The sequence below is a fragment of the Rattus rattus genome, chromosome 3 (genome assembly GCF_011064425.1).
Source record: "Rattus rattus isolate New Zealand chromosome 3, Rrattus_CSIRO_v1, whole genome shotgun sequence".
Lineage (NCBI taxonomy): Eukaryota > Metazoa > Chordata > Mammalia > Rodentia > Muridae > Rattus > Rattus rattus.
In genome coordinates this window covers 57385459-57411471 of record NC_046156.1, presented here as the reverse complement: position 1 = coordinate 57411471, position 26013 = coordinate 57385459, and the positions used below count along the sequence as shown (strand labels likewise).

Here is a 26013-nt window from a genome sequence, read left to right as displayed (position 1 = left end):
CATACAATGTGTACATGCATAGAGACATACAAAATTAATAGTGTAAAAGAAAACTACATTAGACTTAAAGGAATGAACATAGCATAAAGAGAAAAATCATTTATAAAGTTAAGTAGCCACTCTTGATTTTTTTTTTAATTGAAAAAAAGTCACTCTCAGCAAACTAGGAATATAAGAGAAAATCGTAATCTACAGAAATGTCCATGTTAAACTTACACCTGAGATCATATTTAAAGATGAAAAACCGAACATGTTCATGCTATGCTTAACAAGCTTTCTCATTTTTACTACATCTATGATATTAGAGGCTCTAACTAAGAGAATAAGAAAAGAGAAAGTAAAAGGCATGAAAACTGGGAGGGAGGAAATAAAGATGTTTTATTTACAGATAATATAATTACATAAAAGTTCTGTGGTAGTGCAACCTGGTGGTCCACATCTTTAATTCCAGTACTCTGACAGAAGCAGGTAGATCTCTGAGTTTCAAGCTAACCTGGTCTATAGAGTTGAGTTCCAGCACAGCCAGGACTACATACATACACAAGAAAGAAAGAAGGAAACAAGAAGGGGGGAAGGGAAGGAGGGAGGGAGGAAAGAAAGGGAAAGGAAGGAAGGGAGGAAGGAAAGAAGGGAGGAAGGGAGGAGGAGGGGAGGAAGGGAGGAGGGGGGAAAGGTAGAGGGAGGTGGAAGGGGGGAAGGAAGGGAGGAAGGAAGGAAGGGAGGGAGGGAAGGGAGGGAGGGAGGGAGGAAGGGGGAGGGAAGGGAGGGAGGGAGGGAGGGAGGGGGGGGGGGGGAAGGGAGGGAGGGAGGAGGGAGGGGGGAGGGGGGGGGGGGGGGGGGGGTGGGGGGGGGGGGGGGGGGGGGGGAGGGGGGGGGGGGGGGGGGGGGGGGGGGGGGGGGAGGGGGGGGGGAGGGGGGGGGGGAGGGGGGAGGGAGGGGGGGAGGGGGGGAGGGAGGGAGGGAGGAAGGGAGGGAGGGAGGGAGGGAGGGAGGAAGGGAGGGAGGGAGGGAGGAAGGGAGGAAGGGAGGAAGGGAGGGAGGGAGGGAGGGAGGGAGGGAGGAAGGGAGGGAGGGAGGAAGGAAGGGAGGAAGGGAGGGAGGAAGGGAGGGAGGAAAGGGAGGGAGGGAGGAGGAAGGGAGGGGAGGAGAGGGAGAAGGGGGAGGGAGAGGAGGGAGAGAGAGAGAGAGAGAGAGAGCACTAATACAAATAGGAGCTAGGAGGGAGGCAAGATTGCTGCATGAAGTGAATACTCAAATAAGATACATTTTTATAAATTAACAAATAAAAAGAGCAAACATTTTAAAACTACTTAAAGTAGTATAAAATGTGAATTACTATAAGAACAAATTAAAGAAAGACATATAAGGCCTTACATTGAGTACTATAAACACAAATTACACAAATCCAAATTAGTAAAAAAGACATACCATATTTGTGAATCAGAGTCAATGTTGTTAAACAACTATCCTCCCAAAGTCATATTCACACAAAATGTTCAGGCTTTTACAGAACTTGAAAGCTGACTTTAGATTTACAAGGAAATGCACAAGACCTAGAATACCCAAACAATGTTTGAAAAGAGTCTGATGCAATAGCAGCATAAAGGTACTGGGAGTAACCAACGCTTTCCGCTCTACAGAGGGAATTCATATATTATATGATGTGATATACGGAGATATAGAGATATATGTATGTGTGGGTATGTGTACATTATATGAGAATATGTATATTATATATGGAGTACTATAAACCTGATCAAGATCTCACAGCCTCTGAGGTCACAGGTCTTAGGGGGAACAGTACTGCTGTTCTACGAAATGGACATGTTGTCAAACTGTCTTCTAAACATTTATGTTTAGACCCCACCCCCCACAGGTTAGTACCGCTCTCAACGTTGCCCAGAGAAACTTCTTTCTGCAACGAACAGTGGCGAATGGAAAGACTCAGGACTGGTCAAGGTGCTGAGAACAAGTACCTAAGGAGTGCTCACTCAGGCCTACATGGACATCTACACCTCCCCAAAGGCCAGGGAAGAGCGCAGAAAGGGGATGGAAACGATGAAAGCCAGAGGGTGGGAAAGAATGCTATAACATGCTGTCTTCAGGACAGGACTTGGTGTCTGAAGGCATGAGCTCACTACAGCTATGGGTAACTAACTGCGCAAGATAGAGTCAACGAGATCAGTCAGCATTTAAGCTCTGAGTGGGCTCAGTGGTTACAAACAGCCAGATGATATGAAGGTAGGAGGGGGTATCTGAGGAAGAGGAAAGTAGGGGGGTAGGGGAGACATAATCAAGATCCATTGTGTACACACATGAAATTGTCAAAATTAGTTGTCTCCCATCCATCCTTCCTCCTCGTCTAATGACAGGCCTTGTTCTATCCTGTACCTGCCTTCACCTGCATAATGACATCAGCCTACATATACTCACAGAAATTCGATGCCTACGTGATCTGGAAGAAGTTCAACTCCACACCCCCTCTCATTGTGAAATGTACAGTGTCTCCCATGCTGTTAAATGCCAAACAGTGCTTAGCATACATTAAATGGTTCTACTCTGAGCAGGACACTTCTTCCTGCTTAAAAGCAACCATATATTGGTGTTCACTGAGATGGTCACTCAGTGCTCCTCCACCTCTTCTGGTTAGGCACAAGCTGCTTGCTAATACTGGTTCCTTAATGTTTTCGTGGCTCTTAGAGCTGTGGGACTTTTACCTATTCAAATCAAAAAATAAATAGCTTCCCTTCTCAAGCACTCCCTATGTAAACTACAAGTCCAGTTTTCCTTACTAACCTTCATTGTCCACTATCCTGAAAAATCCCCTGTGATCCACCCTCTGACCTCAACCTAGGACCTCAGCATTACCACACCTGTCGTACTTCATGGTCTTTTCCTACAGTCTCCTTCACTCTCTTCCTGTTGTGGTGAGTTCACGCTCATTCTTCAAAATCCTATCCATGTAAAAACTATTCAGAACTCTACAGACCCTCATATTATTAGGACTTAGTTTATTTCAGAATGCCACTTTGGCAACAGAGGCACGCACAACTAAAGGCATCACACTGACACTAATGTTCTGACGACAGCTCTGACTGTGGTACCCTAGTCTGTTCTCTCTCTTCAGTAAGGTTCTGTATACCTGGTTTTAATGCCTATTTCCCAAATCTATGTTCTCTAGACATTGTCAAGTCTGAAAGACACCCAATTCCCTTTCAATAAACACTTCAGTTACATACATTGCAGGTAATTTCCAGTATTTGTAATCTCCCGTGGAGCTCTGTAATGCAGAATAGTCTAGTAACAACAACTAAGCAAATCCGTCCGTTCTCCATTCTTGATAAGGCAATTCAATGTAGAATGGAAAATTCTGAGCTACCAAAAACCCTGAAAAGTTGAGAGGAGCCCTAGCTACATGGTTAACGGTCATAGCTGGATGAGAAGACGGGGAATATAAGAACTTGGCACGAAGCCTACTATTTACCACTAAGCACTCACAACCAAGGCACTTTTAGAAATCTGGGAAGAGATCTGAAATGCAGCAAGATGCTCCTCTCTATACCCTGTTCTGCAAGGCTATGTCTGAACTGAGCACCGATGGGCCGTAGTTTCTCCTGAGACGTCCTCCTGCTTGTTTACCAGGAAAGCAACCATTACCTGAATACATGACTTTATAGGTGAATTCTACTGAGCAGCCAAAGAATTTGCATTAATCCTTAAACTCTTCAGAGAGAGAAATACTTCCTCACTCATTCTATAAGGCTAGTATTACCCTGAAAACCAAGAAAAACAAAGACATGGCAAAAAAATAAATGACCCAAATACCCCTTCGAAATGCAGGTATAGAAATCCGTAACAAAATTCTAGCAAACCAAATCTTATAACACATTTAAAGGATTGTACATCATGAACAATTGGAGCTTATTCCAGCAATGCAAAAATGGTTGAAGAAAAAAATTCAATGAATGAAATGTAACACATGAACATAATGAAGGAACCTCTCTACTTACGATAAAGGAATACGTGACAAAATGCAGCGCCCTTTATAATAACCAACTAGAAAAAGATGCAGACTTCAACATGAAGCCCCGGCTACAGCACTCAATGAAGAAGCTTTCAGTACTGTACTCTATGAGCAGATAAAATTTCAGCAAGGAAAAAAAAAGCATGCAAAACTGAACAGAAGTAAAACTATGACTATTCACAGATGTCATGGTGTGTGCATACCTGAAATGACAAAATACCTACAAAAGGACTACTATAGTTAATAAATGATGCATCAAAGTTTCAGGATAAATTACAGACATTAAAAAATGTGTCTAAATATACCAGAAATGAATCAATAAATTAAGAATACAATCATATTTCCTTTTTGTTTTTTGTTTTGTTTTGTTTTTTTACTTCAAGACAGGATCTCTCTATGTAGCCCTGGCCGTCTTAGAACTCACATAGACCAGGACAGCCTCGAACTCCCAGAGATCCACCTACTGCTTCCCCTGCTTCCCAAGTGCTAGGACTAAAGGTGTGTGCCACCACACCCTGCCAAGAGTACAATCATATTTCTAATAATGGCTAAAGAGACAATAAAAAAAAACCACCTTTAACAATTTTTTTTCATCTTTATTAACTTGAGTATTTCTTATTTACATTTCGATTGTTATTTCCCTTCCCGGTTTCCAGGCCTACATCCCCCTAACCTCTCCCCGTCCCCTTCTCTATGGGCTTCCCCTCCTCATCCTCCCCCCATTACCTCCCTCCCCCCAACAATCACGTTCCCTGGGGGTTCAGTCTTGGCAGGACCAAGGGCTTCCCCTTCCACTGGTGCTCTTACTAGGCTGTTCATTGCTACCTATGAGGTTGGAGCCCAGGGTCAGTCCATGTGTAGTCTTTGGGTAGTGGCTTAGTCCCTGGAAGCTCTGGTTGGTTGGCATTGCTGTTCATACGGGGTCTCGAGCCCCTTCAGCTCTTCCAGTCCTTTCTCTGATTCCTTCAGCGGGGGTCCCGTTCTCAGTTCAGGGGTTCACCTTTAACAATTTAAGGTGGCAAAAATACTGAGAATAAAAACCATAAACAATGCAGAAAGAGCTTATGGCAGGCCTAAGTAACAGAAAGCTATCACAAACTCCAAGGCTTAACATCGTTAGAGTATTGATAGAACCCAAAGCAATCCTCAGCCTTTAAGGTAATCTCTTATCAAAATTCTGACAGCTGTCTACAGAAACTGAAAAACCTACCTTCAAAGGAAACCGTGTTTTCCTTTAATGTTTAAAACTGTTTTCAAATTAGGGATGGTAGTTAGTATTATATCTACAAATGCCATTAAGTAAGTCATCACTTTAAAATGGTTAGTTTCACATTAAATGAATTTTGCCTGAATAAAAGTACTTATGAGCTTGGAATTATTAAGGTGAAAAATTTTGAACACATTAGAAGAACACACTTGATCTAATCTACCCTCATCTAAATTACACTGTCCCAATGGAAATATATAAAATAGTTAAAAAAAAAAAAAACTCAGAAACAAATCATCTAGTATAAATGGTATCATAAATCTATAGGTAAGACGCCTCAATAAGTGAGAGAGAGACAACTGGACATTCATAAGAAAGCACATGGGTGATATGAAAACGTATCAGTTCCTTATTATTTATCATTTACAAAAATCAGTACTGAGTAATTAGATCTTTAGAAATAAAAAGCAAAATTTAAAAACACAAGAATTTAAGTGTTGGCTGTAACTTCAGGAAAATTTTATAATATAAAACCCAGAAAGTAAGACCATAAAAGAAAATGCTAATCATTTCACATCTCATTAAATTTTTAAATTTACATAAAACTAAAGATACAAACCATAAACACAGACAAGGACCTGTCCTCTTTTGCTGCCTGATGCTGTGGTAAACACTGACCAGAAGCGACCTGGGGAAGCAGAGGGTCTGTCAGTCTTAAAGGTTATAGCCCATCAAGGGCAGCCAAGGCAGGAACTGACGCAGAGGCCACAGGAACGCTGCCTGCTGACCTGCTCCCTCAAGCTGCCTATCCTCTTCTACGGTACAGGGACGACCACCCGCCAGCGGGCTGGGCCCTGCTCCATCGATTAGTAAAGACCACAGGCTAATCCAATGGAGGCAGTTCCTCGGCTGAGGTTTTCTCTTCCGAGGTGAGTCTAGTTTGTGTCTTGTTCACAAAAAATTCACTAGCAGGGTGCCCATAACAAGAAGGAATGTTTAGCACACTTAACAAAAGAACTCACATACAATGTATAATTTCTACAAATGTGAAAGAAAAAGGCAAAAAAAATTTTTAAAGAAAAATCAACATAGCTGAGTGTAGTAGTTGTCACATGTCTGTCATCCCAGAGACAGGAGGCTGAAGCTAAGGATTCCCTTCCTTGAGCCCAGAAGTTCCAAAGCAGCTAGGACCACAAAGAAACACCTTCTCAAACACAAAAGGAAGGAGAGAGTGTCCAAGAATGCACTCTCTCCTAAACAACCAAGAAATGTGTTCACAAATATTCTCACTTCATGAATAATCAAGAAAACACAAACTAAAGGTGATCACACTGGTAAAATGTTCTGTAGTCAAATAATACCAGGGTTTATAAAGACACAGGTTGAAGTGTCAACTCAGAACTCTAAATGTCACAGGTTACTGAAACAACACTGCAACCCAGTAATTACACATTTTCATCTTGAAGAAAACTAGATGCACCTAATAATACACTCCAAATGTTCCTGCAGAGTGAGCCAATCCTTTCTAAAAATCTCTCTACTGAGGAACACATAACGTCAGCACTAACTACACAACAGAATACCTAAGTGGGTAACTGAAACAGAGCCACAAAAATATACACAAATCATAATATGGAACAATGTGTGAGGCATTAACAAACATAAAACCAAGCTCTGATAATGACAGCGTCAGCCCAAAATCCGACTTCGGAGATACATCTTCGGCTAAAACAAGAAATGTTAAGAACTGACAACACTAAACACTGGGGACCCTGACATTTATTGTTGCCTGGTCATCTATTACGTACGCCCTTAACTTTTTCCAAAACCAAGACTGATTTGGGAATACGTAACATGAGATATTAAAATGCAGTGATACAAAACTATTAAAAACTGTGATTTTATTGGTAGTAACTAGAAAGATCTATAGACATTTTTTATAAATATGAAGCCATTATAATTTATTTAACTAATACTACAGTGACAGAAATGTGGGTCATTTAGCCTGTTACGTGACAGCTTCCAGGGACATTCTTCAACATTTCTTTGGGTCACCATATAGTGCAAGGTTTTTCCAGAGATAATTTCCTAGACTTGCAGAATCAAGAAAAATACACTGTAAATTTGTCAGGATAACGTTCTCATGTGAGCTAAAAGTTCTCATGAAGGCGCAGTCAATTTTCATTTTTCAGTGAGTTTGCAAGAGAACCAGACACTCACGGTTACCTCACCCTGACGTCCTGCCACTGGAGTTTTAACTAGAGGATGAAAATCTGGGCCGTGAAAAGGCAAATGTTTATTGTGGCATCACAAAAGGATGGAAAAACACTTGACAGGTTTTTTTTAACACATCAGTAGACACATACCAAACACGGACTTTCCACAGTGCTCTGCCTTAGTACTGGGGGTTGTGCATGCACATGTGACAGTGTACAAAGCCACAGCGCCTAATATCTATTTACTGAAACTACTATTTACTTAACCTATGCCTGTGTCCGACCTCTCTTTCCATATGCTGGAGTCCATTACTAATCAAAAAAGTGGTCATACCTGCCACTTACTTCCAGTCCAAACATTAAACACACAGTTAATAACATAAACTATATCAGAGAAAACAAAAATAAAAGCAAAAGCAATGACTAACCTCAACACAAACGCGAGCAGCTATCCAAATATCAAAGCAGAACCTCACAGACAAATGCATTAAGAATGATATTACGATTTGAATGTAATATTCGGATTTCAGTAGAGTCCACTATCAAAAATTAATCTTCTGTATTTCATAGTAACCCCCATTACTTAGCATACTACTTGGTACATATTAAAAACTCAAACACTTGCTGAATAATTTAATGATTTAATAAAATAATTTAATAGTAGTATCAGTACCACTAAGGAGAAACTAAAAGAGATACAAAAATAATAAGGATGAGGTTTTAAATCTATAAATGTCAAAATGCCAAAAGGCAGAACTATAACATATCATCCCCAGATTACCCTATTCCCTTTCAAAAAAAATACTGCCTGACTTGTAAGATTGGCTGAACAGAGGAAAGCAGGTATTTTCAGGGACATCTCTCGACACTGAGGTTAGAAAATGATAGTGTTAAATCAGAGGACATCTGTGCCTTGGAGGCAGTGAACGCCTTTAAGGGGCTTGGTGACTTGGTCACTCGGGGACTGTTTTTCCCAAAAATCTACCCTCACAGCTTAAATAGTAAATCAAATCATGTGACTGCCAGCACAGCTCTGAAAAGTGACACCTAGAAACACTTTGTAAATATATTGAACTCTTTCTTCGAGATGGCACATACGAAACATTCAGTAAACTGCTTTACACTAATGAGGAACTGGAACTGTAAAACGGCCATTTCACGTGTTTTCAGCTTTGCTCTAGCCCTCTCCGGCACGCTCCCTTGAAACACGGTCTCTCACTGAATCTACAGCCCTCCTTTTTGTCTTTTGCCTAGGCTGGCCGGCTGACTAGCAAGGCCCAGTGAGCCTCCTGAGTCCACTCCCCACAGCCCTGTGGCTACTGGTTCATGGCTACCCCTAGCTTTTACATAGGTTCTGGGATCTGAACTCAGGTCCTCACACTTATGCCCTAATCACTCCCACCCAATGAGCCACCATCTTAGCCCTCATTTTAGTTTATTAAATTTGTATATACTGTATAATCAAACTATAAACAAAATTTAGTCACCTTTTAAAAAATATTTTATAACTTATTTTATGTACAAAAATGACACTAATTTCTATAAAAAAGAACATATTATCTCCTCAGTCTGTGTGCTGTATAAACTAAAGCATCGCACACTTGTCGGTTCCCTATTGCAAAAATTACTTTTAGTTAACATTCATGAGCAAAACATGATTTGATCAATTCTTTCACTTCATAAATAAGTACATCAAGGCACAAAAAAAAAAAACATTAAATAGAATATCTTAATAGTAATAAAGGCCGAGACTAAAATCAGAGTCTCTACTTCTTGCCTTTTAGTCTAATGCTACCTAATGATGCCTTCCTCTGGACTATATAATATCACAAAAAATATCCTCTGAAGGAGGTTTTTAAATAAATCTTAAAGCCCAATTTGAATAAACAATCTCCACTATAAATTTTATCTCAACAATATTCAAACAAAAAGTTTCAGCAAAAATTCAACAGCAAAATAAACATTTCTAGCAGAATTTGAACAAACAGAAAAACCAAAGAAACAAAATCATTTTCCTACTCAAGAAATACACAGACTGAGTTTGGATATTTTGGTAATCTTCAATCAGTAGGGAATATAACATGTACCTGCGTTGATACATAGCTTCTGCAGGAAACTTTCCAAATTTAGACATGATTCAAATGTTAGAGTATCAAAATGAGATTACTAAATGATGAAATCTGATGAAAAAACTAGAGAGGATTAAACACATGAAAGCATCATCACATGTTTCTACCCTTTTGCTTTTTCAGAAAAAAAATGGAAATTCAATGCAGAGTAGTTTCAGATACATTTCAAGGACTGAGTTTGTTCTAGACTGGGCAAATATGAATTATTTCTAGTGGTTTCCACTGTTGTTTTACAAGTGGGCCTTTCTGCAGCATTGGAAATAAAATATAAAATATCATTCGTCCTCAAGACTGTATTGGGAAAGACAGGTAAGTAACCAATGATTACATGACCCTTTAAGTAAACCCTAACAATGAGAAAGATTCGAAAAATCCTTAAAGACTCTAATAGCAGAGGAGCTAAAGGAATAAGTCAAGCTATTAATAAATAAAATAATAGTAACAAAAACTGAGGATTCAAAAAACAACAGAAGAAATATTAGAAAAAAGTATTTTAAAAATGCTCAAAGTATTTCACAAGTACAGATGCAAGGGTTTACAACAGTCAATATAGAAAATAATATTCTGCTTATAAACAGATAATGTACAACCATCATTCTTCTTCACTAAGCAAAAACCTTTTGGTGTTGAGGGTTTATGCTTTCAAACTTTTAAAGTTCACTAAGGTCTGCAAAAGCTTCCACTGCACTCTTTCTGTGGATCCCCTGAGTCCTCCCCAGATCCAGCTGCAGGTTCTTTTCCCTTACTCCTTGTTCGCCAAGCTTCTGTCAAGCGATAGGCTGGGTGTTTGTTTTGGTTTTTTGCCCCACTGTTAATGTTACAAGAGTTCTATCCTGTATAGATCCAGAGTGCAATGTTGACTGAAATGATTGTTACATAGACTGTCCTCCTAAATTATAGCTATTCTACCTTTCTTATCAGAAAAGCTACCTGGATATGGACTCAAAGAGGCAAACTCTATTTCCTTTGCTTTAAAAAAAAATAACTGATAGCAATTTTAAAATCAGTGACATTTTAATTATTTAAAAAAGACAACCTTAATCTATACAACATAAATCAATGTCAATATTTTGGAAGGAATATCCTAAGATTATAAATTTGGTATTTTAATAAGGAAGTAAATAGAAAAATTAAGAAATGCACTTTCTAGCCCTAGAACTCTTCTTTAAGAAAGCCAAAGAAAACATAGCTTTTTGAGTAAATAAATGAGAGTTTGAGCAAACTTTATAAAACATTTATATGTTTTAATAACAATAATAATAAATACTGTCCACCTATTATGGCATCTAATACTCATATCTTAAAATAACCAATACAAGAATAAAAAGCATCCTGTGGTTTCAAAATGCTAAAACTAATAATGCCAAGTTATAGGTATTTTTGCTTCATATGAAAACTGGGCTTTAAATAAGAATATACAAAAGGCTGTCCTGTGAGTGAGCAGCTCACAGCACAGTGTCTCCCACATTACATTTGTGCAAGAAACGAATGACTTAAAGTGAAGGAAAAAAACAAAGAAGAACTCAGACCATCAAAGAACCAAAAACATACAATAACCTCGCAGCCATCACAGAGTTAGCATCAGAATCCAGATGCCCTCTTTACTAATTGATAACCTTACTTGGATTTAAAACAACGAGGCTGTCCTTAATACTCATCTATCATCTAGCAAGTGCCCCTATCTCAGTCAGAGCCTCCATCAAAGTCTAGAGCACTGCCTACATTTTCCTACATACAGAGCTCTCCACACCTCTTACCTTACCTTCCAATCATCTTCATTATATCCGAGACAAACTCTCGAACCAGGAAAAACAGCTACACTGTGTTTGATGGAATCATAGAGACACTACCAACTTATTCTCAACTTGAGAACGGCATAAAAACCTACTCCTCAATATAGTAAGTCTATGAATACAAACCACTTGTTCCTCAGCTACAGAGTTTAGAAAGGTAGTCATTCAGTATTCTCATCCAAAGAACAAAAATAATAAGAAAAGCACCAACTCTAGTCTGTTGCTCACAAATAAGAAGCTCACAGTCCATATTTAATTTATATCTAAATAAAGAGAAGCAACACAAACAACCAAGAGTTAAACAGAGGAAAATATATTACAAAAGTCTTGGACTATTTATTCAACAGACTTACCAGAAGACAAAACAACAAACCCTCAAAAGGACAAAAGCCTTAAGAAGGAGATGGGTATTGGTGTAACACTGCCACCTTGGGAGACTGAGGCAGAAAGTCAATAGTTCACGGCAAATCTGAGCAAATGGCAAGACTCTGTCTCAAAATAGAAAATAAACATATTAGGGGTCTAAAGACACAGAAAACGTATCAAAGGAGTTAAAAAAAAAAAAGAAAATTAAAAATGCAATACTGCTATTAAATCTGTAACTCTTATACTATAATAGTTCGTTTAAATTATGGACTTAATTAAAACAATAAACACTGAGGGCATTAATAAGGCACTCCATTGAGCTCGTCCGTTTGAGTTCCAAAAACAGTTAAATAGATTGAGGAGCCCACCCTAAGGATGGAGATTACATCCACTGGCTGGGGCCAGATGTGCATGGACAGTCCCTTTCTTTAATTCTTGGACAAGACTGTGAGCCATGCCTTCCTCAACCTTCACTCTAATCCAAAAGCCAGAAAGAACCATTCATTCTGTCCTTAAGTTGCTTCCTGTTGGATATTTGGCAACAGCAAAGGAAAAGTAACTAATACAGAAAGTTGGAACCAGAAGTGGGGTCGCTGCTGTGACATCCTGTCCACACAGTTTCGAGTCCTTTGGAACTGGTTTACAGGAGGAGATGGGAGACTCTGGATCTGCTAGTAGAATTCAGCTTCTTAAAATGTGGGTGAGGAACACAGATGGAAACGCATAACTGAGTACAGGAGGCATGAAAATACGGCAACAGCAAATATGCAATAACCAAAGATGTACTCAACGGCAAACATGTGAGTCTGGGTGTCTCTAGCAATGCTCACCCAAGTTCATCCCTGCCTTCACTGCACCCCTGATTCTGAATACACAGCATGGATACTTCATACTGCATGTGCCACCATGCACCATGCAATGTCAATAAACTGTTTCAAGACCACTGTATGTTATGAGCTGCAATGCTGTATTGTACATGTTTCTCCTTAAACAACAAAAATAATTAAGTCAACTATGAAAGCCAATTCTTCTAGTATTTTAATCAGAATGTATTAGTTGATCTTTGTATAATATTAAAATGTTTGATTTTTAATGCTATGTCAGTTGCTGACTTCAGTTTTATTTTAAAAATCATTAAATGAATTTTGGCTTAAGGTTATGGCAGAATTTCCAGGTGTTTCTGAAAAGCCCTTTAAACGTGCCTTCTGTGGGCGGTGGGATGCTCAGCAGGTGATGCAGTCGCCATCAAGCCTGATGACCTGGGTGTGATCCTCAGAAACCCATGAGGTAAGAGAAAACTGACTCCCACCAGTTGTCCTCTGACATCCACATGGGCTCCAATGAGCCCTATGGCATGTGCATATTCAGATACATACACATAGATACAATAGCCAGATGATTGACAGACAGGCAGGCAGGCAGGCAGGCAGGCAAATACTTTTATACGTTTTGCCATTTTATACTAATTTATGTGAAACACCATTCTCAGCACTGATGATTATAAAGTTAAAATACTAGTCAACCGAAAAAATGAAGATGTTCTATTTCCTGCATTATCAAATATTTAGCTAAGATTTCTTTTTTTTTTCAGTCATCAAAAAATTGAAAGAATGATTTTTTTTTCTTAAAAAATAAAATAAGGACTTTTTTTTTTTCTCTGCAATGCTCAGCCATTTTTTTGAAGACAAAAAAGTTTTAAGAGTTTTGGCCTAGGGGTTGGGGGTTTAGCTCAGTGGTATGCAAGGCCCTGGGTTCGGTCCTCAGCTCCAGAAAAAAAAAAAGAGTTTTGGCCTAAACATTCCCGAGAGCGGATGGGAGTGCTGTGATGTGGTCTGAGTGGCAATGCTGGTCAAGGTCCTTCAGACCACATACTTGTACGGGTCTGCCTTCCCTTGGTCTGGTGTGGCAAAGGGGCTGGCCCAGCCTAAAGAGAAAGGGTGGCCAAAAACGGCTTTCATGTTCATCCACTTTGTTTTTTTAGCCCATCTTTTCTCTTCCTTTTTCAATTGTTCTATTCCCGTCTCATCTGTGCAGATGGAGTGCACTTGGGTCCCAAACATCACTGATGTGAAAATGAGGAAGAGCGGGGCCTCAAAACACAGCAGGATGAGCAGGATGACAGTGGTGGGCGGTGAGAAGGAGCTGCACTTTGTCCAGTCTTCTTCAAAGCAATGCAGGAAGTGGAATCCCACCATGATGAGGGCGTGCAAGGAAATGAGAGCTATGTTCATTGTGAACAGGACAAAGTACTTCTGGTTGTTCTCGCCGACACAGTTGTTGACCCAAGGACAGTGGTGGTCCATTTTGCGAATGCACCGCTTACAAACACTGCAGTGGTGTGCCCGGTCCGGCTTGATGCTGCAGCACTTGGGACACTTGTACACCACCTGCCTAGGCTTCAGCTGAAGGCTCTCGATGAACTCTTTATAGCATTTCCTTTGGGCACTGCCCCGGGGTCCGTCAGCATGGCCCGGCAATGGGAGGCCAGAGCCAAGGCGGCCAGCAGGTTGAACACAATTCCGTTGATGATACTGTATGCGTAGTCTTGGGATGGAATCAGCTTGACAAAGAGGACTACAAACTCTGCATAGAGGACCAGAAACCAGGTGACAATGGCACAGGCAATGCCACAGCCATCGGGGATAAACCACATGGTTCCCGCGGGGCCAGGGAAGGGAAGTGGGGCACACTTCTCTGGCTGGAGGTATTCTGGTTTCCGTTCAATGTCTCGGAAGTGATGAGTGGGTATAAGCATCATAAGCTATTCTGTCCGTGCTGGCATCGTCAATCTGGAGGCAGCTCGTAGTCCCGCGCCGCCTGCTGCTGCCCCGGGGCCCAGCCTCCAGGGTCCGCGATGGCTAGGGCACCGGGCGCCATGGCTTGCTGGACTCGGCCTCACACGGGGCGGAGCGAAGGAGAGGCCCATGGAGCTCCAGGCAGTGGCAGCAGCCATGGCTGCGGGAAGATTTCTTTTTTTAAAATGGCCACAGATTTCATTCTTTATGTAAAAATAAACACATCCATATCATTAGTATGCAAACTTGCTTTTGTGTTTAATAAATGGTAAGGTTATAAGAAAGCCAAAGAACACTTTTAAATAAATCTGATTTATTGTAAATACTTCCTACCTCTGTGTGTGTGTGTGTGTGTGTGTGTGTGTGTGTGTGTGTGTGTGTGTGTGTGTGTGTGTGTGTGTGGATTGGGGCAACAGAAGTCAAAATTGGGAAGAGTTTAAGTCCTTGAGTGATGCCCTAGAATATTGTAAATGAAACTTAACGGGCCATTCTGGTGGAAGCAGAGGAACAGAAAGCCAATAAAAATGCAGACAGTGAAGTCACAGCTCACAAGGCCTCAGACAGAAATAAAAACTCACCTGGAAACTGAACTAGAGGACATTCATATTACATTCTAGAAAAGAATATAGCTGTGTCTTGCCTGTGTCCAGAGAACTTGAGCAAAGCTGAATTCAAAAGTAATGGACTAGTTTGTTCAGCAGAGGAAATTTCACTATGGCAGAGCGTTGACGCTGTGGCATGGTTACTACTCACTGCTTTTGCCCAGATTTATGACAAGGGAGAACAGAAAATAGGGAAAATGTAGAGTTTAGCAAGAAAAGGAACAGGAGTAAGCTTAAAGTTCTAGACATGGCAGACATAGGCAAAGAATCTTCAGTCATTAAGGAGATTACAGCGTTCAGACAGCTCAGCAGTTAAGAGGACACTCTCCTCTTGCAGAGGGCCTGGGTTTAATTCTCAGCACCCATTTTAGAAGGCTCAAAACTACCTCTAACTCTAGATGTAGGGGATCCAACACCTTCTTTTGGCCTCCACAAACCTATGTACATACATATAATTAGGTAATCTAAAAACCATTTTAGAGGGGAAGTTGAGAGAGTAAGGCAATTAAAGAGAAATCACTCATTTGTAAAAAAAAAAAAAAAAAAAAAAAGGGGGGGGGGGTTGGGGATTTAGCTCAGTGGTAGAGCGCTTGCCTAGGAAGCGCAAGGCCCTGGGTTCGGTCCCCAGCTCCGAAAAAAAGAACCAAAAAAAAAAAAAAAAAGGTCCCTCTGGAAGGCACTTAAAACCCTATAACCTGAGTTCAATCTCTGGAATCCACATGGTGTAAAGAACCATTCTGTTCTCGAATCTTCATATGTGCACCACAGCATGTATACAACACACACACACACACACACACACACACACACACACACACACAAAACCATAAATCTTAAAATATTTTTAAAAGAGAAATATTCTCTCTTAGGACAAGACTCTACCCACTGAAGACTAAGCTTGTAAAACACAAATTCATTTGAAAAGAGTCTGCACTCAGGATGCTGCTGAGGGGTTTCCTGCTAGAAAATACCTGCCTGGGAAGTGTCTGCCCAGGTTCAACTGCCAATGCACAGAGGCCTTGTAAAATAGCACGCCAGACTACATTTTGACTTGGCATTAAAACTTGGCAGTGTTGTACACACAGTGCTGGTTTCACACGCATGCAAAATTAAAGAATTACAGGGTCATGGAGGCTTTAACAAGGTTCCAGAAATCCACTGAAGCCAGGCAACATGGGTCAGATGCCCTGCAAGGAAGCTCTAAGAGGCCACTGCATAGAGTTAAGAGAGTGAAGCCTAAGTTACAATAAAAACAAACCCCGGAAAGTTGGAGATGCTAGAACCTGATGTACCTGCCAAAACAACTGCAGGGACAGCATAGGCCAGCACAAGAAGAGGAGAAGAACCCTGTATTGTAGACAACAGACCTGGAAAGGAATGACTACCCAATATTGTTGGAGCTCGTATGTTATCAAGAACCATGGATACCAGACATGTAGCTACAGGATTTGCACTTGTCTTGCTTGATTTCAGTCTTGCTTTGCCCTATTTTTCACTGCTATGCCATTACTACTTTTAGGAGTAGAAATGTTTATATAATGTGCCATTGTATATGAAAATAAATACCTTGCTTTGTTTGTTTTATGGGATTTTTTGGGACAAGAGACTTGTAGTTAAGAGATTGCTTTGAGTCTCAAAAGAGATCTTAGATTTTTTGAGTAGTGTTGAAACTGTTAAGACTCTGAGGACTTCTGAAGTTGGAATGAATGTATTTTGCATTATAAAGCAGCCGTAAGCCTATAGGGGATGGAGATAGAAAAAAACACACTAAAAAAATGTGTTTGGGCAAGTTGACAAGGACGCAAACTTATGATGGTGAATTTCAACTGTCAACTTGATTAAATTAATAAATACCTAGCTCACTAATAAGGCACTGTGTCGTCCTGCATGTCTTGGGTCCTGAAACCTTGACTAGAGTCAGTGAGAGAATGAAGAAAGAACATATATCCAGACACATGTACAAAGATGGAGGTGTACACATGCTGATGGAATGGTAGCTACTGCCTCTGTAACCCAAAACCTCAGTGAAATCACTCACAGCATATGGGGAGGAGTTGCCTAGTGTCAGCAGGGGGTCTCTGTTGGCAAGCAGTCTCCAGCTGTAAACATGTAGTTGCTAGCTTTCATATATCCTGATCACTTATCAGTAAATACTCAAACTTTGCTTTCCTGAGCCTGAACCATACGGGAACAATTGCCAATTTTCCATGGGTCCACCTAGAGTCCTTGGCAAGACTGAGCCCATGCCAACAACACTCATTCACTCAAGACTTCACTCAGGGCTTCTTCTACAACTACAAGGCATGTCAGGTTATGTCTGTCCAGGGTGTTTCCAAAACATTTAACTGAGAATAAGATACCCACCTGAAGTTGGGGAGCATCATCCAATGGACTAGGTTCAAGGGCTAAATAAAAAAGGAAAAGAAACAAGCCAGCTATGCACTGGAATTCCTCCTGCTTCTTCAGCACTATAGTCCAAGCTGCTCCCACTGCCACGTAATGAGCTGTATGCCTCGGCTTTGAGGCAAAGCAAATCTTTCTGCCTTTAAGTTACTTCTTGTCTAGCATTAGTTATTAGGAAATAACTAATAAATGCAGCACTAAAAAGCAACAATGAATCATAAACAAAAACGAACAATCATGATGTGAGTAAAGAATCTGAGGGTCTGGTTCAGTGGTTAGGAACACAAAGGTTTAATTCCCAGCACCCACATCCCAACAGCTCACGAAGGCCTGCAACTCCAGGGCCAGTAGCTACAGGGGATCTAACACCTGTGGCCTCTCCAGGTAAGTGCACACTTACACAGGCATACACCCAGAGAGAGATATTCACACATACACATAAATAAAAATAAATATGAAAGAGAATTCAACAATCGCTTATTACAATACTTCTGTGGGGTTTTATATGTGTTTGGGTCTTTGTTTTATTTTGTTTTTAAGACACTATATAGCCTTGGGTAGCCTGGAATTCACTATATAAACCAGGCTAGCCTTGAACTCTCAGAGATCCACCTGCCCCTGCTTCCAGAGTGCTACTATTAAGACACCTCTACACCCACTAAAGTACACACTACTCTGATGTGATCACTGTAGATTCAAAGTGATTACATCTACTACACTGTCATATAGCCACCAAATAAAAATTACAATTCCACTTTAGGTTCTTCCTATTCCAAAGTCTACATTTTTTTCCCTTTAAAAAAACTACAGGACACTCCAGGCTCTGCCCAATGACACCACTTCAGAACCTACCTGTCATGCTGCCAACCCTCTTACCTCTCATGAGCCCCTGCTACTCTATGATTTGTCTGAGGACTCTGGTGAGAACTACAATCTTTTGGAAAGTATGAAAAAGGTCTCCCCAGAAGCTCTACAGGCTTTGAAGCACATCAAGCTGCTCGAGGCCCAGTATGATGCAGCTGTGACCTTCAGCCCCAGCCAGACAGCCAAGGGTGAAGACCCTGCCCTGCAGATCTGCTGCCAGCCACCCAGTCACCAGCCACTGCCCAGACTCCCAGTCCTGAGAACTGGAGAAATCACAGGGGCTCCCCCAAAGGTAACCCAGGCCACCTAACCCTGTCCTGAGTGTGTGATGGCTTACCAGAGGGACCAGGACAAGTGTGTAATTTGTACTTGGTAATGTAATAAGCTCAGACAGACAGAGAGCAACTAGAAATAAACACATGTGACTCTTTGAGTATTCAACTTGAATTAACATGATCCCAACTAAAAGATAGTTTACAAATATATGTTTTATTTTTTTTAAAGATTTATTTATTTTATGTATATGAGTACACTGTAGCTATCTTCAGACACACCAGAAGAGGGCATCAGATCCTATTACAGATGGTTGTGAGCCACCATGTGGTTGCTGGGAATTGAACTCAGGACCTCTTAACCGCTGAGCCATCTCTCCAGCCCCCAAATATGTTTTAAAGAAACACATGGGGAGGTTAATCTCATTTGTATAATGTCATTTATATAAGCAATGTCAGTTTCAAAATGAAAGACTGATAAGTGAAAAGAAACTGTCTAGACACAAGTTAGAAAGATACACTTTATGTAAACCAGTATACTTTGTAATAACATTAATGGGCACTATAACAAATTCCTATTTGTGGTGACTTAAAATCACAAATGTAATTCTAAACTATTAGTACAACTTGTGCTATTATCACCTTGACAGTTGATTGGCACTTTAAAAATGCTTTATAAACATATAAAAAGTTCACTGAAAGACTGTGTAAGCTACTTAACAAAAGGGAACACGCTAAGGTATCTTCAAGCAAATACTAACTTCACATAAAACCATTATTAAATAAAGGCAAAAATCATAATAAAAATAAAGGTATAACAGGAAAAAAAGTTTATATTAATCCAAGACCATAAAAACAAGAAAATTCAGAACTTTCAATTCCCTCCTCCTACCTTAACTTCTATATTCAGCCAACCACAAGTGTCTAAAATTTAATTCAACTTCATTTCTCACTAGTGTATCTTCTCCACAGTATGACTACTATGGCCACAGTTAATATTTTGTGTCCTAGACCTCAAACCTTGGTTGTCCTGCACAAAAGTAATTGGTCTTGCTTTTTAAACTCAAAATGATTTTTTTTCATTTTGCTTCAGTGACTTCCCAGCAGCTACTTAGAATGAAGACCAAAATACTTAGGAACAGACTCTTGAGTCCAGCCTAGAAATGCAAACCTAACTACCAGCAGGCTGAGCATTGATTTATTATGTTACTTGACACCTTAAGTGAGTGGCATAAAATGGAGAGCACATGCCTGTCAAGAGGGAGCCAGATTCCGACTGAGTGTTAGCCATCAGAAAATAGACACTTGAGTGTTGTTCTAGTCTCAAATTCTTTTAAGGAAAACCAGAAATCCAGACTTCCATATGAATCTCCCACTTCGTGCAGTTAACTAATTCAAGCTTCTGTAACTAGGGGATAGACAGGAATTGTAACTCCATATCTGCCCCATCTACTCTCTTCACCTGGCCACAACTACACGGTACCACATCAGTCACAGGAGCACTTCTTAAGGATGCCAGGCTTTTTCCACTAGGGCTCTCCTGTGCAGCCTGTTTGACCACTCCGCCTCGCATCACTACTTCATTTACCTTTCTTTTTCTCAGTTTCAGAGCCTCTTCTCCCTTAATGAAACCTTCCTATTCTCATTCCTCTCCACTCCAAATGCTAGACAGTCTGGTTGCTCTGAGTACAACTTTCTAACTCCCAAAACCAAAATCACCTACTGAATCATTAAGCCATCCACACAGCAGGCTCTATTTGTTGTTAATAACTTAGTTAGAAAATAATAGTTAGAAAATGTTCCTTTTGATAGTAACATTCTGGTGTACTCTCAAAATATTAACCAAACTGTACTTACCTTTTCAGAAACATAAAATACTTAAAGCAAAGTCCTAATTCAAACATTCCCATTCTAATAAGTGATAACAATATCTGACTTATGGCTGAAATTGTGAACTCCACTGAGGACTCTGCATGTATTATGTCATCAGTACAACCCATAAACTAGATGTCAATGTCATGCAGAGGAAGCAATCTGAGCTGATTAAAAATTAGCTCCAAAAAAAATCACAAACTTTTGTCAGTGGAAACTGTACAATGACTAACTACTGAACTAAAGCCCCAAGGTACTACATTAACTGTGCATTCATAAAGAAACATTATCCCAACAAGTGTCTCTTAAACACCAGTACCAAGAAATAGTGCCCTCGATTTGCCTCCAATTACACAGTAATGAGGCTCCTCAACCCTGTCCCTAGCATGCACAGGACACACACACATCTAATTTTTGCTTTCTAAGATACTACAAACACACAAAACAAGTCACAAATAATTCTGTAAAACTATCTTTCTGAATTATTTTTAATCAAGTTCATGTTTGCACATTAGTTTCTGTAGTTTTAAATGTAATCCTTGCTCAAAGTAAAATTATTCCAAACAGACTGTTTTCAGGTGAGAGGAAGCAACAACAAAGTAGTAAACAAAGAGAAACACAAACTGTTCCTGCCACAGCCATAGTGAGGTAACACAGAGCTCCTTCACTATTTCAACTCCCCATACACGAGTTCTGATTATTTGATTCAGTAACCACGCAAATGCAACACAAGAGCTACCCTGACTCTTCCTAACAAAAAATGCAGCTGACCCCTTAGCCATTAGAACTTTGTTTCCATCGCCAAACTCAGGAACCAGGTGTTCTGAATAACGACAATAAATACATACACATTCCTGGGCTCTAAAGTTTAAGAATTGTTATTTACAAGACTTAAGCAGATCTTTTGAATTTGTGCAGTAAATTTGGTTGTGCAGTAAAATGCACATATCTACACTTTCATTCAAATGTATTTTAGCTTCAACTAGTTGAAAACTTTTCTTAACTCTCTTAATAGAAATTTTAAAGTAAAAATTTGCAATTTAAAAAAATGGGTTGGGGATTTAGCTCAGGGGTAGGGCGCTTGCCTAGGAAGCGCAAGGCCCTGGGTTCGGTCCCCAGCTCCAAAAAAAAAAGAACCAAAAAAAAAAAAAAAAAAAAAACTTCTACTCATACAAAATATAAAGGAAGCGATTTATTAGTACATGACAGTAGAGCGTAATAGCTAAATGGCATTAATACATCACTGCTGTCAAAGAGCTCTGATGCCAGCCTTAAATACACTTTTCCCAAATACTCATCGTATCATATATACATACCATGGGAAATAAGGTTTCCAGAAAAACAGAATTTTTTCCAGCATATATTTCCCAGACCAAGTAAGGTTTTTCTCAGTTACAAAGCAAAGGGAAGTTTTAAAGAAAAAAATCTAAAAGTATGTAAGCTGAAAATACCAAAAATCCCAAATTATAGAAAAATGACATGAAACTGTATTAAAAGTACTTCATAAGGTAAGGCCAAAAGTCAACGAACTACCAAGCAAGTAATTATTAACTACCTGATTGACAAAGTGAGAAAGCCCTCATTACAATATGTATTGTCCCAAATATTTAAATTAGGCTCACATTTGAACCTAGGCTTTTTTAAAATCCTCACACTAGGTTAAAACCATTACCAATTTTCTACAGGGGTTCTACCATTCGGGTGACGTCTCATACACAGTTCTCTTTCACATACTCAAGAATTAGCTTACGAGAGAAGTGTTTAGAAAAAGCAAATTGCCTCCAAAGTGTCCTTTTAGGTAAAAGTCTAGAAATGACTTAAAGGTTGGAAGCAGAGCTTCCATTTCATTTCATCTTGGCTATACCCAGCCAAGGGCTAAGTTCAGATTAACTGGCCAAATTACAGTAGTTATGGATATACACACCCCATCTTTTAAAATTATAAAATAAAATAAAATAAGAGCACAAACCAGAGATTGGGAATTGGGTGAACAAAGTCTAGCAAGCTGTCAACATTCAGTGACTTCACATGGTGGCAGAAAGGCTGAAGGAGACACGTTCTCAATATGCGCACGCTGAATCCTGGTATCTCCGCTCGCTGCTGTCCACAGCAAACGAGTCTAACTGAACACTTCATTCGGCCGGTAAAAACCTAGAAACCCTAGGAGTTCTTCCAGTCTATGGTTCTACCCAGCCAGCTCTGAACAACGTTCAACACCCTGATCATTTCCTGGGGGCGGGGGGGGCGGGGGGGGGAGAGAGAGAGGAGAGAGAGAGAGAGAGAGAGAGAGAGAGAGAGAGAGAGAGAGAGAGAGAGGAGAGAGGAGAGAGAGAGAGAGAGAGAGAGAGAGAGAGAGAGAGAGAGAGAGAGAGAGAGAGACTGAACTGTACCTTGCTCTCCCAAAAGGGAGTACCAGAATTTGAGAAACAAACGAACCTGTGTCTGTGTTCGTCGGGTCCATGAATCAGGAAGACTCCGGGGTCTTTAGCCCCTTTGCCCGCATCTACGTGAGGAATTAACACATCTTCTAAGCCCAGATCAAAGCGTTTGTGTTTTGAAGAGTCTGGAAGGAAGAAGAATGCCCCAAAACACAGGGTGATGAAGGCACTAAGGATGAGGAGAAGGATAAACTTCTCGGAGAGTCTCAAGGTAGCCCTGTGATGTGGGAAGGAGGGCGGCCCCAGGTTCAGAGGTGGTATCCTACGACCAGACAGGGGCAGCAGCGCTGGGGTAGTCATCGTTTAGGCTCTTGGACGGAATACTTTATAAAGTTCTCATCTTATATCAAATGTACAACACATCGAACCGTTTCTCAAAACCTCGACAAAAAAAAAAATGAATAAACTCAACTTCCCGCCTCTCAAAGGATTGTTGTGCTTTTTTATTATGATGATTATTTACGAGGCCACCTCTTTCATGGTCTCCGATTACATCCAGAAGCCCGGGTGACCTCCCAAGCGATCGCTGATTTCTGTCCGGTAAGATCTTCTCGCCATTTGGCTCTCAGTTCCTCACCGGGTGATCGCGAGTCTCCTCTTCATTCCCGAGAGCGGACCGGGCGAGCCACACTGCAGAGAAGCTGCAAGGTGGGTTCTGCCATGCCCGCGCCCCGGCGCGATGCTCAGAGGCTGCTGCCCGCCCCGGCAGGCGCCCGGCGAGACGAGGAGTTGCAGCAGGTCGGTTCCACTCGGTCTCCTCCGAAGCCTCCGCGGATTCCAAGCAGCGGCGCCCCGCGTGGCAGCGACGACCCTCAGCCGAGGCCGCGAGGGCGACGGCGTCCCGAACACCTCAGCGCCCGCGCCGCCGCGCGCTATGTCAGGAGCGGAACTTCCTCCTCTGCCGAGCGGCCGCCCCCGCCCGGCTCCTCCTCCGCCTCCTCCCTCTCCTCCTCCTCAGCTAGCCCCGCCGCCGGCTTCCTGGCCGAGCCCAGCCGCGGCGGCCGAGCCCCTGCGCCTTGGCGGCGTGCGAGGTAGCCGGGCCGCGGCCCTCGGACCGACAGCCCGGGGCCGACGCCGGCTCATTCCTCGCACCGCCTAGGAGAGGCGGGCGGGAGGGCGGACGGGCACGCGCGAGCGAGCGAGCAGCCGCGCCTCGGGCGGGGCGCAGGGCGGCTCCGGCAGGGCCTGGCCTCGGGTGGCTCGCACACTCGCGCTGGCGGCGACGCGAGACCGCGGCCCCTGGCTAGTCCCTGGCCTATGGAGGCCCGCGAGCGCGGAGCTGCTGCGGGGCCGGCACCGGTTGGGCCGAGCAGAGCGGCTGTGGGGGCGCGGGCCGGCTTGCCGCCCTGACTCGCGAGTGGGCGTCCCCGGGCGGCGGAGTGTGAGGTGCGCGCGCACGCTCCCGGCCGCCGCGCCCCTCCCCCGCCCGCCGGGCCGCTTGGGCCTGGCCGCTGCCCGGAGCCCGGAGCCCCCAGAAGCCCGGGTGGCCAGACGAGGGGGACTAGGCACTCAGATCACGAAGGTGACCCTGGAATTTGGGGTTCTCTGAACTGACGGGTTCCAGAGACCAAGGCTAACGCCTGCCTCAGTAACAGAGACTCAGGCCCAGGGTTCAACATCAGGGTCTCAAACTTCCACGCGTTCTTGGACACGCGAGGCTGGTTGAAGAAGGAAGTGGCACTAGTCATGTGCGGGTTTCGTGTTAAAATGGCAGCTTTACCCTTTCTACTGGGTTCCTCTCCGAGGAATTCGGCTACCTGGGTCGGACAGGAGATAACCTCATGGTTCAGTCCCTAGGACACTCTAGTCACCCTCACCCCCGCTCAAAACATAATAAAAATGAATGAGTAGGTGTTAAAACCCCAAAAGACAATATTGTTGAAGTTGAGGCTTGAAAACAATCTGAGTCAGTTGTGTTATCTATAATATTGAGAAGAGCCAGGTTGTGATAAAGTATAATAGTTTCTCAACAATGCATATGTAGTCTTGCATCTAGTTTGCTTTTAGCATATTTTTTTTTAAATTTACCTTCTGTTTCTTGCACACATCCTACCTAACTGGTAGTTGGCAATTGGAGAGGAGGCCCATAAATGGCAGGGGTGGGAAGTCAGCCTCAGAAATCAAAGAAAACTTCATGTTCCTTGGCACGATTCAGAACTACATTCCACTAGGAATTTCTAGAAGCTCTGCATATCCTAACTTCCTACCACAGGACAAAAGAAGTCTTTTTTGCTTTACCAAAAAAAAAAAAAAAAAAAAAAAAAAAAAACCAACACAAGATGTAAAAAGTATTAAGGGCCACCGCTCTGAGTGCTGGATCCAAAGTGAGATTTGAGTGGGACACTTGTGAATGGATGTAAGAAACTGCTGTCTTTATACAGTGTGTCTGTCTCACAGATCACTAATGTTGAGACTCTTGAAAGCCCAACACGATGATTTCTGAAAGCTGAGGTCATTCTTTTCAAGGGAAACAAATACCACCCTCTGAACAAAACATAAATTGTATAAATCTTGAGAAGTTAATATTACCTAGCTAACACCCACACTGTTTACTGCAAGAAACATTTGCCGTAACCAAACACTACAAATGTGACGTTGGCTGTTCCAGTCTCATAGCCGATGAAGAGTCTTCTGCATGCCTTGTCCTTTCTTGCCCTTGCCTATTCTTCTGTAAGAGATTAAAGTGTTAATTTTACAGATTTTTGCAGATACTCAAATACAGTCAACTCTTTTGTTACACTCCTACAACCAACCTCCAGACCATTACCAATTCCTCCTCCCTCTCCCCACCCTGCCCCCTCTACCTCTCCAACTCTCCCTCTGTCTTCTTCCCGTCTCCCCTTCCATCTTCTTTCACTTCTAAAGAGAAAACAGTTAGTGCTTTTTTTAAAAGCAAGCTGCAAATGTACTCATTGTGGTTACAAATATATAAGAATATGCATATAAATACAGTAAAGGAAAACATTTAGAAAAGATTATAACTCTTAAGACATTGGTATTATATATAATTTCCCCCGTGTGTTCTGTTTGTG

At 41.7% G+C, this 26013-nt stretch overlaps 2 protein-coding genes across 2 annotated transcripts in view; both read right to left on the bottom strand.

Moving 5' to 3' along the window:
* Positions 1-24360, bottom strand: part of Man1a2 (mannosidase alpha class 1A member 2) — a 146118-nt gene extending 121758 nt beyond the window's left edge. Inside the window, exon 1 of the mRNA XM_032897628.1 lies at positions 22980-24360. Within this exon, the coding sequence (XP_032753519.1) occupies positions 22980-23281 (302 nt within the window). The 5' untranslated portion in view covers positions 23282-24360. The remainder of the gene's footprint in view (positions 1-22979) is intronic.
* LOC116896468 (palmitoyltransferase ZDHHC3-like) lies at positions 13381-14605 on the bottom strand. The gene is given in 3 exon segments (XM_032897629.1): positions 13381-13444; positions 13527-14163; positions 14166-14605. Coding segments are annotated over 2 exon segments (897 nt in total). The 5' UTR covers positions 14494-14605; the 3' UTR covers positions 13381-13444; positions 13527-13594.
* Positions 24361-26013: the final 1653 nt, after the last annotated feature.